A 15,336-nucleotide genomic window follows, 5' to 3' on the forward strand; every position below is an offset into this window, starting at 1 on the left:
TGCATCCCACACACTGGTGCCCACCCAAACTGAAAGTAAGTATGCTTTGGGGTGCTCCCGAAAATGTGGGACATGCTCAAAGTCCACCCTTCCCCTAGCTCATATATAAAATGCACATTATAGCACCTCCTTATCACGCAACTAAGTGAATATACATCCATTAAAAACTGTGATTATTCTAATAGTATGGTGACAGAGCCATACAAATGCCCCAGTTAAGTAGACGATATCTCTAAATACAAAATCCCTTGCTACATAATATACTGGCTAAAAGTTCTTTTACCAAAATGCTATTTTTACTAAATGGCCAGTCTTAGCTTTTACATAACAGTTCTGTGTTTTTTCTTAATTTCCGCATCAGATAATATTGAACTAGAAGAACTAGTACCTCTTTAAGACAGATACTATAAACCCTTTTTTTTTTTTTTACACATGGAAAGGAAAAGGAACTCCCCAGGCTCACCTGATGAACAAGTAGGAGATGCTGGGTTAAAACCAGCTCAAGCCCTAGACCAATCTTCGGCTCTTAGATCAGTAAGAAATACGAAAATGCAGGATAAAGATTCATGGCCAAAACTTTAAATATCTGTTGGCTCCCAAGGAAGAAGTTCTGGAACACTCCAGGGAGAAAATTTGCTCCTTTAAGGACCTACACACAATTACAGCATTTGTGGATTCTTCTGGTGCTTTAGCCACAAGCCCAAAAGGTCACATATTTTGTTTTAGAAGTGCAACACAAAGCACTCAGCGCTTTTATGCTAACATGAAGTAAAAGAACAACATAAAGGAAAAATCCAGAAATTACTAAGGGTGGTAGGAATGCTGAAGAATCCTTAAGCAAACACATCCTATTATTAACTGCAGTCCTTCATGTCCTTCGTTATTCAGGTTATGGATATATTCAATGATGCTTTACTGATAAATGGAATAACTTAGCCATTTCTTCCACATCTTTTAAAAATTTTATAGCAAATACAACAGTATGTGCTTCATCCCTACTCCTGGGAATATTTAAGCATTATCTTAATTATTCTATTAAAGGTTAATCCTGATAAGATGGGACACACGAATATCCCACTTAGCCAGTAATATGGGGCATTTTCAATAAACTTAAAAGTGCCAAAAGAAAAAAAAATCTCACATAAATGAAGTATTCCTCCTCCTCTTAAATTCTGCAGGATTATTTCAGTACAGAATGAAGCTACTGAGAATGATTGAAAAGGACAGACAATGGAACCACAGCAGAACATCTGTTATTGGCAGCACAGGCAATGGAGAAAAGCTGAGTAGGAAAAAATGAATTTATAAACCATGTTGGGTTCATTTCTGCAAAGAGTTGGTATATGAAAAACTACCAAAAAACCCAACAAACACAAACAAACAAACAACAACAACAAAAAACATAGCAACAAAGAAACAAAAAAACACCCTAGCTTGAGCTAGGCTAAAGTCTGGGTACCAGAGGCAATTCAAGAATACAGGATAAAAGCTGGGTTAGAGGTCTCTAATCTCTGGTCAGCAAAAGGTCACCAGTTGGACAAGCAGTGGAATAAAACTGAGGACCACAAGCAGTGGTTTAACTGTGGTAAATTACTAGTTTGAAGGCCCTGAGGATTCCTAAACAGGTCATGAAATGTCCCTCTTAGAACCAAGGCTAAAACCTGGGGGTCGCAGTGATAAATTGGATGATTGCTCAGTAGAAGGTAGAGTTAAGCGGGGTATGTGGTCATTCTGTGTTCTTCTGGGTTCTCAAATAGATATAGTAGTATTCAAATGGCAGTTTAGTTTCCTATAATTAAACAAACAAACAAAAAACCCATGAGCTGGAATCCATTAGGGTTTTCTGCACATTGGCATTTTCAGACAGCCACACTGAGGATGTGGCAGAGTAGACAGAAATTGCAATTGCATATATTTGTTATATAAGAACACAAGAATGGAAGTACTAGATTGGAGCAAGGGTAATATGGGCCGGTATATTCTCCTGACAGTATCTGGTAGCAAATTCTTTGAGAAAAGACTGTATGAACAGGAGAAGCATATAGGAACTATGAAAAGCATATAGGAACTATGAAGATAGTACTGAAGGAGGCAGCCCACAGAAAAAGACAAAAATATATTTGAAAAACAAACATATGAGGGAAACAACTAACAGTTGATTAAAAACTTCAGTGTTACAGGGTTAATTGCTATTTCTCTGAGCTTCTCCAAAATGTGCTGTAAACTGAAGTACATCCTCCATGAAACACCACAGCCACAAACCACAATTTAATGTTGACATTTCTTGGTTTCTGTACTATTTAATCACAAGAGTCCCAGCCGTAGCTTCATGTCTAAAAGAAACTAATGGGCCTTCCTCTTCCTTTATTTGCTTTTTAAGTCTTTTCTTTCAGTAACTTCTCTCTTGATTCCCCTTTTTTCTCTGTCCATACCCAGGAAATCATCGCATGATGGTGCATTGTCTTCTTGCTACACAGCCTATGTACTAGCAGTGCTGCCCAAAGGGATAACCTCTCTCTACACAGCACACATGAAACACAGAAAATATGATTTTGCACCATTTTGCCATGACAGAATGCAGGAAAAGCAGATAGGTCTGTTGATACTGTGACTGCTACTGGGAATAAAACACTCCAAAAGCTTCTGAGGAAATTTTAGCTCCTGCACTAGGAATATAAATGGCAGCTTTTAAATGCAGTTCCCAGTCACACATGGAAGTCAAATGATTCTCTCAGATCACTGAGGGGGTGGAACAATACCCCAAACAGCTGAGCTGCAATCCATGCATCTCATACACTCATTTTTCTTTGGCACAATAACACATTCATTTGCCAAAGACAGTCTGAGCTGGAATCATATAACATTCATATGTAGATATTAAACAATGATTACTATTTCATGCATACACCACCTACCAAAGTTGCAGTACATATTTTTTTTAAATGCAGCTAATTAATTTACAAAAAATAATAACATGATTAGCCAGCCAAACAGACCTTAATCCTAGTTAATATCATCGCTGTTTTACCATTAACAATAAAAACATGTTGCCAAAATCTGTGTAATCTTGGATTTCTTTGGAAAGATGAGGTCATAACTGTAGCTTGGGGAACTTTGAATGGAAAGGTTCATCACATCTGTAGCCTATAACTGAACAGACAGTTCGACACGGTTTGTTAGCTGAAGAAATGTCAAAGGAAGAAAACTTCAAAATTATTTCCAATCACTAAAAAAAGATAGAGGAAGAGTTTTGCAGCAATTTTAAACCATCCACAAGAGTTTGAAAAGAATGGCACAAGTGGGCTGTGTGATTGGTATCAATGAGTTTTAACAGAAGGATTAGGTTATTAATCTGAATAGCACCAGTACACTGACATAAATGTATTTCATTTTTAAAAAGAACTACTAGGTTTCTTCAAAGCTAGAAGAAACAGCTTCATAAATACCTGTTTTCTAGAAGCCCCAGTGGATCATCATACACGATTCATCACAATTAGTTTAAAATTAATAGCACTGAGAAGATGTAAATCAACATAATTTTTTATTTTGAGCCTATCAACAAAAATGGAAAATACAAAGTTTGTAGATACGCAAATGGAATTTAGTGTCTTTGATATGTAAGATAAATGGAAATGGATGGCCATCAGCCTACTGATATTCCTACTGGTATAACCAACATGCTGATATTTGTAAGTTAAATTATTTTAACTAGATAGGAATCAGTTTAACAATGTGATAGAAAAGGCAGTAGGTATATTAAATTTAATTCTATTGCAACTGTTCTTTACATGTTTTCAGCTTTAAACACAACTAAAAATACTACGGTTTTAGTTTTGCACTCAAATACCTACGGAAAACAAAATCATAAAAGGATTTAACATTTCTAAGTACAGTCGCTAGGATGGAGTTGACATGGCTCTGTATGATTTATTTTGGCTTGCTTTCTTTACTAGTTGCCAAAGCTCATTATAATATCAAATTATTTCACTAAACAACTTGTATGATGATATCATCGAGAATGTTATTTTATCCTGTGATTTAAAAGCCAAGACCATGATCAAATATACTTTTTATTCTCAGCCAGTTTTTCTTTTCCATCACCATTCTAGAGAGCAAATTGTTCTCACTCACAATTACACAGTCCCTTTCTAAACCAAAAGAAAACACACTGAAGTTGTTATAAGCTGCATCAGCAATTTCAATCATTTATTAGCTGATTAAATAACAAATGAATTATAGTCTCAAAAATATGAACTATAGTCTCAAAATACACTTTTTTTTTGGAAAATGAAAACATCTTCTTTTTAAAGCATTTGCATTCAATTCAAATGTAGACTAGAAAAAAGTTGATCAGTAACATTCTTCTGCTTGAGAAATACTGAAGTAAAGCTGTGCCAGGAATAAAAAACATTTATTGGGATCTTGCATAGTTGTAGCAGAGAGTTTTTCTCATTAAAACACTACCAAGATGAGATACTCTTCATTATAAAATGGCTGAATGACAGTTAAGATGCAGGTAATTCTTCACAAATCAAGTACACTTCCACAGCCAGCGTCAACCTTCTAACACTGACCATAAAGACTGTTTTTTTCCTGCCCACTTTTCTGCTTAGTGGAGCACACAACTGCATGGAGAAAAAGATTTCTGACCTGAAACTATTGCAAAATGCAATTAAACTCTGATCACATGGTCACATGCACTTCCACACATTACCAGGAAGGACCAAGATACTTTTCTATATCCAAACAGACTTTGTTTTGGCAATGGAATCAAGTACCTATTATTTGTGCTAAACCTTGAACACCACATTAATACCTTGGACCATGCTTGGATTCTGGCCAGTAACTAGTGGTATATCCTAGGGGTCAATACTGGGGCCAGTCCAGTTTAACATATTCATTAATGATCTGGACAATGAGACAGAGTGTACTTTTAGCAAGTTTGCAGATGACACCAAACCAGGAGCAGAAGGTCACGCTGCCATCCAGAGGGACCTTGACAGGCTGGAGAAATGGGCTGGTAGGAAATCCATGAAGTTCAACAAGGGCAAGTGCAAAATCCTGCACCTGGGTAGGAAGAATCCCAGGGACCAGTACATGCTGGGAACAGCCCAGCTGGAAAGTAGCTTGACAGAAAAGGACCTGGGGGTCTTGGTAGACACCAGGTTGAACGTGAGTCAGCAATGTGCCCTTGCTACAAAGAAAGTGGATCGCTTACTGGGCTGCCTTAGGAGGAGTATTGCCAGGAGGTCAAGGGAGGTGATCTTTCCCCTCTACCCAACACTACTGAGGCCACACCTGGAGTACCATGTCCAGTTCTGGGCTCTCCAGTACAAGAGAGACATGGATATGATGGACAGAGTCCAAGAATGGGCAAAAAGATGATTAAAGCACTGGAGTATATTTCCTATCAGGAAAGGCTGAGAGAGCTGTGACTATTCAGCTGGAGAAGGTTCAGGGGGCTCTTACCAAGGTACCCAAATACCTGAAGGGCAGGTGCAAAGAAGATGGAGTCAGGCTTTTTCAGTGGTGTCCAGTGACAGAGGAGACAAAAGGCAGTGGACACAAACTGAAATATAGGAGGTGCCACCTGAACATCAGGGAACACTTTTTTACTATGAGGGGAACTGAGCACAGGTTGCCTGGGGGAGCTGTGAAGTCTCCACTTTTGGGAGAAATTCAAAAGCCATCTGGACACAGTGCTGGGCAACCTGCTCTAGGTGGGCCTGCCTGAGCAGGGGGGTTGGACTAGATGATCTCCAGAGGTCTATTCTATGATTCTGTGATAATTATCTCAGTAGAGTTGGATTCTGGCATTCTGATATATTTAAGCACATGTTTGCATTCCAATCTTGTTTGTCATATTACAGCATTTTACACATAATATAAACCACACTATGGCATTCTAGCAATACTCAGACCTACGGATATTGCTGGGCCTGAAGACTGTAATGAAGGAAGGGGAGCCACAGGTAACTTTACAGATCTAATTGCTTCATTATGGCTGGACGTACAGAGAAGAATATAGGCAATAAAATGGGGCAATAATGAAGACAGGGTGAAGACACAGTTTAAAGAGAGAATTAACATTTTAAAAATACATGTAATACTTACTGATACTTTTAAAACTAGGCCAGTGAAGAGAATAGCAACCTCGAAGATTCAAACGTAATACATATAGACGCCACTTCTGCAATATATTTACTACTACTTGGTCCTGAACTTTATGCTTCACTGATGAAAAATTGATCTAAAAATTTAAACAATTTATATATAATTCAGTATTAAAAATAAATAGTACATACAAAATACACATCATTATGAAAATCACTAGTAAATGTATAAAGTTCTATGTAAACAGTGAATCAATAGTCTGGAAAACACAGAAATGTCTGTGTATTACATATATAAAAATTCTAGACATCTGACTAAAAATACTTAAATGTAGAGGAAACATGAGTCTACGGTATTTATGAAGCTGAGGCAAGTCCTGAACTACCATTGCAAAAACAGTTCATTGTGTGAAAGAGCTGAAGAAGCCTCATTAGGGGTTTTCCCACTTGGCCCAGGAGCTGCCCTTAAGCTCATGCCCTTGCCTTCAGTCTTTCCTTGAACCACACTTGAGGCATGTCTGTGTCCAGCCACGTGTCTGGTTGACCCTGACCCTCACTCATGGAACTCACTTTCTGACTCGACCGTGGAGATTCCTGTTCCCTACAGGGCTGGCTGGCAGTCTCTGGTGGGCAGCTGACCCTGGTCACTCTCACTGGACCCCCTCTGCTCTTCTTGCTCAGGTTCTGTGGGATTGTATCCCTTGTCAGTGGCGGACACTGCTCCTGCATGGCCCTCTAGCACCCTTGGCAACCAGCTTGCCTTCCCTTGCGCAGCAGCGCTTCTGCTTCTTCACACCAAGCTCTGCAGGCCATGCAGCTCTAGCCAAAAAGAGAAAAGCAACCTCCTTGAAAAGAGAAAAGCAATCTCCTTGATCACCATCATCATCACAAACTTCCAGGTCCAGTCCTATCAGATTAGACATCTCCAGGACTGGGATTATGCAGAAAATGCACAGAATATTTTGTAATTGTAATTTCAGACTTGAGGGCCTAAAATCTGACTAAATCATGTTTGAAGTGCCCAAACACTTTTAAAAATCTGTCCTTAATCTAGCTAGCATGGTCACACAATGTGCATTAGAAGGCAAGTTGACTGAAATATGTGTGCCAGGGAGCTGGGCTGCTAAGGCAGACGATGCACCACAGTACCCAGGGCACTGACATGTGCTCTGGAGACACAGTGACCAACTCAGGAACTCTAAGACTTCATGCGTATGGAAGGGAGCTGGTCTGCACCACTTGTTCTAGGGGTGACAAGAGTCTCTCTAGAACAAATACAAGTAGCCTCAGAGTATCTGTAACTGAGTTTACAACTCCCATTTAGTCGTCTAGTGCCTGTTTAGATTACTTGGGGAGCCTAAGACACCTCACTTAACTGTTGAAATTTAGTGGGCTATAGCCAAGCCAATTCTCTTTCAGTTCCACTGTTTTTAATGATATATCACAGACAATTTCATTTGTGTTGCTCCTATTTTTTTATTAATGTAGCTGAGTAAAACAAGTCATATCCTGGTATAAAGCTTTTATCCTAGATATTTAGCATTCTGAAACTACCTCCATGTCTCACTCTTTTTAAAATAAATAAAACTGAAATAAAATATTGACAGTGATTATCTTACTCACATGACTCCATAATGAACTGCTCTGTGTTAGCAGCATCCACGTTTGGCTAACTTGAGCACATCTTGCCAGATCAACTAAATTTACATAATGGAAAACCTGCATCAGAAAACCAGACATACATGATATTAAAAACTATATTAAATAAGAAGCACTGCCATATTAAACATATTTCATATTCACCTATCCTAAACAACAAATTAAATACTTTTTATTAACACACATTTTCAAAGCGCTTAGTACTTAAGACATTTACCTTAACAGTGAGATATCAGAAAACATAGCAAAGATACCAGTGTGTTTTATAGAAGAGTATTTCCATATTAGTTATAGAACTTACCATACAATAATGCATACAATGAAACCCGGTTTTCATTATAGAAGTACATGAAGTATGATTTGAAATATGCTCCAGAAAAATGAATGCATGCTCTGTACAGAGTTCACTCAAACTGTACAGGCACAAGAGAATTCCTGAGTCAAACAGAGGCTTTGAGACTCAAATGAGTATTGGGACTCCAAACAATACACCTAACACCTTTGTAAAAGTAAGGAAATAATTGTAAATTTTGTTTCACTTCTGGTAATCAACATGGCTAAGAAGTGAAGAAAGAGTAACCACCTATGCAAGTGTAGAGTCCATGGAGTACCGAAGTGCGGGTACCTCAGTTATACCAAAATATGCATTATAATACATGAGTCACTAAAAAAACTGTTAGAATCAAAAAGGGATGTTATAATAAAATATATGTTTCTGTTAGAGAAATATTCCCTTGATAACATCAACTTTTTAACCTGATTTATATTCTGTGCAGGATTGAAACAGGATTGAAACAGGATTGAACAGGATTGAAAAACATATCAGCTAGGACCTATTTTTATCATAGATATTAAGTTCAATTAAAAGAAACAAGCAGAAATCTCAAGAGCATTCTACCAAGATTTAAAATATTTTTTGTTTCAATCTATGGAAACAATCCAAAAGCTATTATTTCTTTAGCTAGAAAATGACAAATTAGGCAGGAAAATCACTGATAATGCGCCTTTTACCACTAGCATTTAATCTCATGGTAATACATCCAAGCAATTTGTCTGCTCCTCAAAATATGCTGCTGTTCCACAAACTGTCTCTATTCACTTCAAATAAACTACTTAAACCAATTTTAAAAGTGAGGCTTTACGCCTTTATGTTTTTATTCTGGAATCTTGAAAGCTTGCTACAGGCACACTCATTTTAAAGATATTTAAGTGTCTCAGAATGCCGTTGGTATCTTACACTGATTTCTTAAGTACAGAAATGTGTAGGCCTTTTTCAATAACAAATTCCTTCTGTATACCCTGTCCCTCCAAAGACTTGTATCCCATGATAATTATAGTTGGATCCATCACAGGCTTCTCTAACCAAAAGTCTGTTTAATTCTGATTATTCCCTTAACTTCAAAACTCAATCTAATTTAAAACTCTAAGGACTTTTGACACAGCTCATAAAAAGTATTTGAATAACTAGATCTATCTGGCTTGCTAGAATGAGAAAGAAAATACTGATTGTATTATTATTCATTATCAGGGTTTAGTTTCATATTAGAAAAACAAAAGCAAGGCTTTTAATTTGACACTCCCTTGCCTAGTAACCTTTTGATTTTCTGTTCTGAAAAGGTCTGTTGAAACATTTATTTCATGTTAGGTCAAGACCACAGTAGCCAGCTTGAAAGCACAGCAATCATTTTCTGACAGCAACTCAACATTAGGGTATTGTGGTACCACTGACTTTTTTAGGAAACTGTAATTCACAAAGCAAATGGTTTCCAGCTGGCCCTGAAGATGGATCTTATCCCAGCAGTAAATAAAAACTAACAGATATCTTTTTGCACAGGAGCAGAACAGTCACAAGAAAAGAACCGTGACCAAAAATAAAGCATATTCCAGAATGGGCATACAGCTAGTTAAAGATCTCTTTAACTAATCAGCAGATTTGAAAATACTCAAAGATGTTATTGTTATTTACTGTTTCCTGAAAATCCAACAGATATTGATCACCCTCTAGTGAAAAACTCAACATTGTCATTACTACAATGGAGTTTTGAATAATATTCCCTATAAATTCACCTTACCCTATTGTTGTTTTGCATTTTATTACCTGCTGGGTGTTTTCACTGCAGTGATATCATTAGTTTTGATTTCTTTTATGACACACAATTTCCTTAGCTCTAGCTTTTGGATTTTAGACATGCAAATGCTATTTAATACAAACAAAGATAGTTTATCTTCCTACAATGGCATATTTGTATACAATTTTTAAGCCATATTTCTGTGATCTGTATGGATAACACAATTTTCTTTCTTCTAATTCTTTAGAACATTATTTCCAATTCAAATCAGTAGAATTCTCAGTTCTTACTTCATTCTCCTCATAAATGCACATTAAAATACACACTAGGATGGGGCCAAAGTCTAAAACGGCAAACTACTGTGCTTTTCAGCTCCAGACCTCAGAGCTAGCTCTGAGGTATCGCTCTGGAAATGGAAGACACCAATGTTTTCTGCTAAGCCACTAAAGTAGCACTTGACAGTATTGATTTATATAGGCTATAAAATTAAATTTCTATATAAACAGAAGAGAAAATTATATAATGTATTTTTACAGCTGGTCTGTAGCCCTAATCAAAAAGCATGGCTACATACCTCAGAATAACTGTCATTCTTTTGGATATGTTAATATCCGGATTCTGGTTTTCATGTGCATAGTCTTTATGTCTGTGAGCTCTGATTCCTTGCGACAGCAGCACATGTAACTGTGAAGATGATGTGACCTCAAAAAAGGGCAACCTACGAAGATACCTTAAAATTGTTATATTTTGAGCTCATGGTTTGGATGTCAAAAAAACCTAGGCACAAAGACTAAGACAAAATAAATAGACTTCTCCCAAGCTATCAAAAAATGAATGATACTGTCAATATTGTTTGTTATAGAACTAACAGAAAGATTACACTTTTCCAGGGTTTTTAATGAAGAAAAGATGCTACTATGACCTCAGAATTCCTGAAAACTTGAATACTTATTTATTTCTATGTATGACAAGATGGATAAGTATGGACACATGTAAGTTATAATACTATCTTTGATATATATATAAAAAACTATATATACACATAATCTTATATAATACTATCTTTTATATATACTGCTATTGTAGCATACAACACTACCTTACTAGGAAAGAGAACATTAGGAGGTGGCACTGTAGATCAAGTTTTGGTCATTCTGCTACTCATGTGGTAAATTAATCTCTCTATTTTACTGGTTTTTACACTCGTATGGGAAGAACATTCCCTTTTGAGTGCACTGCTTCTGAAGGAGAGGTTCATATTAGAGATTCTTCCTTAACATGTATCAAAGTCTTAGTAATGAGAGGTATGAGTATCATGACCTGCAAATCTTTTAGGAGAGACACTACTGCTGTGCAAGGGGCCCATATCTGAGTCATTTGACAGCAGAAGTTCTCTTGTTACTGAATGAGTCAGTACTAAGAATATAGCACAGACTAAACCCCATCAAAAGGCCTAAGTCAAAATAAATCAGTCTCACATCCATGAAGACCATATGCACCACAACTGGAACCCATACAGATAACATCAAGAAAAACAAGAGAATGCTGTATTTTTGGTGAGGAAGGTCTGCAAAGTATGTACATGATTTAGCTTACAGATTCAAGTTCCCTGTGAGGTCAGGGGCATTATGCACATGCTTAAAATTCAGTCTCTGCATCTGGATTTTAGACTTTATTGGATAAAAACTGTATTTTGAGTTCACTATAGTCCATACTATTTAAAAGAAAATAATATCACATTTATCTGAAATACTATTTTAATGTTTTTGCAGTGTTAAATTAATGGAAAGACATGGTAGGGCAAATTAAAGCTTATAAATAAGAAGATAAAATGAAAATATTTTAGCAGTAAGTAGTTCCAATGTATCCCTCAATGAGAATTATTGTCAGTAACCAACCTATAATTTAGTTGAACTGGCCTCTGTAACTGAAGGTCCTACAATCAGTAGTTAATAACTCTGTTCTTTTTCTGAAATACTGCCACAAATCCATCTTATTGCTTGTGGGTAGAGCTACCTTCTTTTCTAGCAGTCACCATATTAACAAGCTTTCACTCTCTAAAGTTACTTTTTGCAAGGATACAAAAATACTGAACAAAGCAACCTTTTAAACAAACCGAATAAAAATGTTTGGACAGAAACCTCTCCCTACACAGTGTGCCCTTGCAGTAGATTCCTCTCCTCTCACTTTCTGGCCTAGCAAGTTTTTTTTTTTCTGCCTTAAGCAGCTGCATAATGTCCATACAGTCTTTTCTGTACTTTTAAGAAAATTAAACTGCTTTGTGTCACATTTGGGGCTTGGCTTATGAGCTTTTATTCACTGCAAACAAACCCCTTTACTTCTACCAGGAGTTCCACTCTCTACCTGTCCTACAGATTTCCTGATTTCTTGTTCTCTCTTTTTGAGTCTCCCTCTTTTTCTTTCCATCTCAGCTCAGATAAGCTTCTGGACATCAGGTTAGGCCACGCAGAATAGGATCAGGTGCCACTGAAAGAAAGAACAGCATCACCATCCTTCAAAGGATTCCACCTGACTCAAAGTGAACAAGGCAAACAGGAGCCTTCCTTTCCATTGCACAAACACATTATTTTCAACAAAACGTTATATATACCATTTATGAAATGTACATATTAAAAACTAAAAAGAACACCAACTGTCACAAACCTGTAATAAGGCTTTTTCTGGTAAATGGGAAGTTTTATGTCCAACAGTAAGATCATTTGATTCCAAACAGCCTTCCTGACTCTCCTTTGCCAAACTCTGAAAAAAGATGGTACAAGAGAAACATAATTTTATCTTAATGACAAGTTCAAAATTTCAAATACATTTAAATATTAAAAAATGAAATTAAACTTGCTTATTTTCAAATCTCTGTATAGTTACACATCCATGAACATTTGTAACTGCTATTACTGAGAATAATCATAGTTTTAAGGTGCATCTCATTTTTTTGCATCAGAGCAATACAATATAGAGGTATAGGAGACCATTTGTATTTCCAAACTAAAATATTGTGTACACACAATGTGACATAAACATACTATTAATAGATGCAAATTTTTCAGACAAGTCTTCAAAAGGTATCACTACTAAAATCTCTCTGATGTTGTATTGTATCCAACAATGGATACTGCATGAAAGGTACTAAAGTACTTTTCATATATTATCTCAACATACGAGTAACATTGAATCTCCTTTTATTCTAGCTCTAGAAACAGAAGAGTTTCAGGGGTTATAAAATTGGTTGTCATTTGAATATTACTACAGGGAAGAGAGAAGAGGAAATATGCAGGAAAGGAGAAATTAGGAATAATGAAAATGGAAAGCCCCATTAAATTGCGTACATAGTATAATCATGGAAGGTTTCATTTTGCATTTTAAAATCAGTTAACGTCATCTCGACGCCCTGAGTTATCCAAGATATCCACAAAAGACTGGCAGCTATGACACAGGACTAGCAGAGGATTCCTGCATCTCTTGAGCTTTAAGCTGGAGGCCTGTCTGGTCTGACCTGAGATATTCCAGGCCATGCTGAATTACACCAGAAACCTACATTTAGGTGACTCAGTTGTACTCCAAAATTACTACACAACAAAAAAGTACACAATTAAAAAAATGATTCAGATACATGCTTTTTGTTATATGCATTCCAATCTAATTATGGAAGTCAAACCAACACTTGCAACTATTATTAACAGAAAATATTTAAAAATCTTATTCCCTAATAATGCCCTGATACACTCCAGAAACAGGACATCTTTTGTGCACTGAATCTAGTCAGACTAATATTCTAAGTATTTTAAGATCCCAGCAAGAAAAAAAGAGAAAGAAAACATACAGGGGGGAGAACAGACAAAACCAAAAGTGAGAGTCTACCAACTAATCTGAGAGAACAAGGAAGAAGCAGGACTAATGACAGGTTTATTGCAGGAAGGATTTGATAACTGGTGTCTGGCAGCCAGTGATTGATAGATTATCCACAGCTGGTTTCAGTTCTGACCATCCTACAGCAGGAGAGCTTTATCTGTGAGACTGTGATTAGCAGCAGCTGGGTCTTGGGTCCTACAGCTTCCATTTCTCCCCTTCCCCATGTGGTATCTGCTGACCATCTCACTGAGCTCTGGCATTGTCTTCCTTGGCAGGAGAAACCTCCCCATAAATGAGAAGAGTGCTGTTTCTCACAGTGAGACCAGATGGGGCTGTGGGGGGCACATGGGGCTGTCTACATGCTGCCTGCTCTCAGGTGATGACAATGCTGGTTACCCCATGCTTTTTGGGAGCAGATGAGGTTACTGTGGCTTCTCCTCCCTCTGCAGGATTCTGGTGACAGGGATCCAGAGGCATTATCTTTATTGATTATCATCTCAACTAGTAATGCTGCCTCTAAGACACCAGCCACCTGATGCAAGGCGGCTGGATCACTGGTAACATACAACAACACTCAGTCCCTTCTGGTGCTTAAGATACGACCAAACTTTTACTGGTAGAGCATGGAGGTAATGATCTGCTTCTCATAACACTGTAAGTACTAGTTAATAGTAGTAGTACACTAAAATGCTTCATTTGACATTTACAGAGCTGTTTTTCTATAACAGTTGGAATTAATTGAGTTAATCTTTAATCACTGAACTTAATATATTTAAACTATCATACTTCATACCTCAAAATATGCTTTTGTTTTCAAAGAACTGTGGGCCTCTGCGTGCCAAGCTTTCACAACTGCATTTAAATATATTTTGTTCAAGATCTGTTGCAATCTCTTCGTTGCCACTGAAATTATAACCAATATGAGGACCACAAGTAAGAATAAGTATGCAATTTAAATGCTTTAGATGAATGACTATCAAATTACTTCTTAATAAAACAGCTATCCAATTCGGCTTCTGTAAGGAAACAAATAACTTTTTGCAATACATATAATTAAGACCATTGCAGTAGGATTTCAAGTTAGCAGGCAAGGCATAAACATGACATATTTCCAATTTATCAGAGTTATGTATGAGACATTACAGATCTACAGTTTGATCTACCAAATAATCCAATCATTTCACAGAGCTCAGAGGTGCAAGATATATACAGTGGAATAAAATACAATAACAAAACTTTAATAATGTTTCAGATGGCATAGAAGTCAAAAGTTGTAAGAATAAATTCAGTAAAGTCAAGTGCTAAATGTTACACCAGTGTTGAATATAAAAGGACAGTAAAGCAGCTTGTGAAAGATCATGTGTTCATTACGAATTAATACAAACATTTTAAAAAATTACTTTTAAGAAAAGTTTGGAAGTAATTGAATTTTCTTTAGTCCGGAAAAAAGAAAAAAACAGCACGGGGAATACTATAACTGCCCTTCTATATGTAAAAGCTGTTACAAATGCAATCAAAATACAATGCTCTTCACAGCCACTTAAATAAAAAGAAGTGGAAATAAGTGAAATTTTCTGCAAAAACTTAAGTCATCATTCAAATATTTTTTTTTTGTCAGTTAACTTCGT

The 15,336-nt window shown here is 36.7% G+C and overlaps 1 protein-coding gene across 1 annotated transcript in view; it reads right to left on the minus strand.

Annotated features, from left to right (window-relative positions):
• FBXL13 (F-box and leucine rich repeat protein 13) overlaps positions 1 to 15,336 on the minus strand; it is an 83,975-nt gene that overhangs the window by 57,242 nt on the left and 11,397 nt on the right. The window contains exons 6-9 of the mRNA XM_082063318.1: positions 14,502 to 14,611; positions 12,506 to 12,601; positions 7,737 to 7,832; positions 6,115 to 6,250 (exon numbers count right to left, since the gene is read on the minus strand). Of these exons, the coding sequence (XP_081919444.1) occupies positions 6,115 to 6,250; positions 7,737 to 7,832; positions 12,506 to 12,601; positions 14,502 to 14,611 (438 nt within the window). The remainder of the gene's footprint in view (positions 1 to 6,114; positions 6,251 to 7,736; positions 7,833 to 12,505; positions 12,602 to 14,501; positions 14,612 to 15,336) is intronic.

This window comes from Streptopelia decaocto (genome assembly GCF_964273445.1).
Source record: "Streptopelia decaocto genome assembly, chromosome: 1".
Taxonomy (NCBI): Eukaryota; Metazoa; Chordata; class Aves; order Columbiformes; family Columbidae; genus Streptopelia; species Streptopelia decaocto.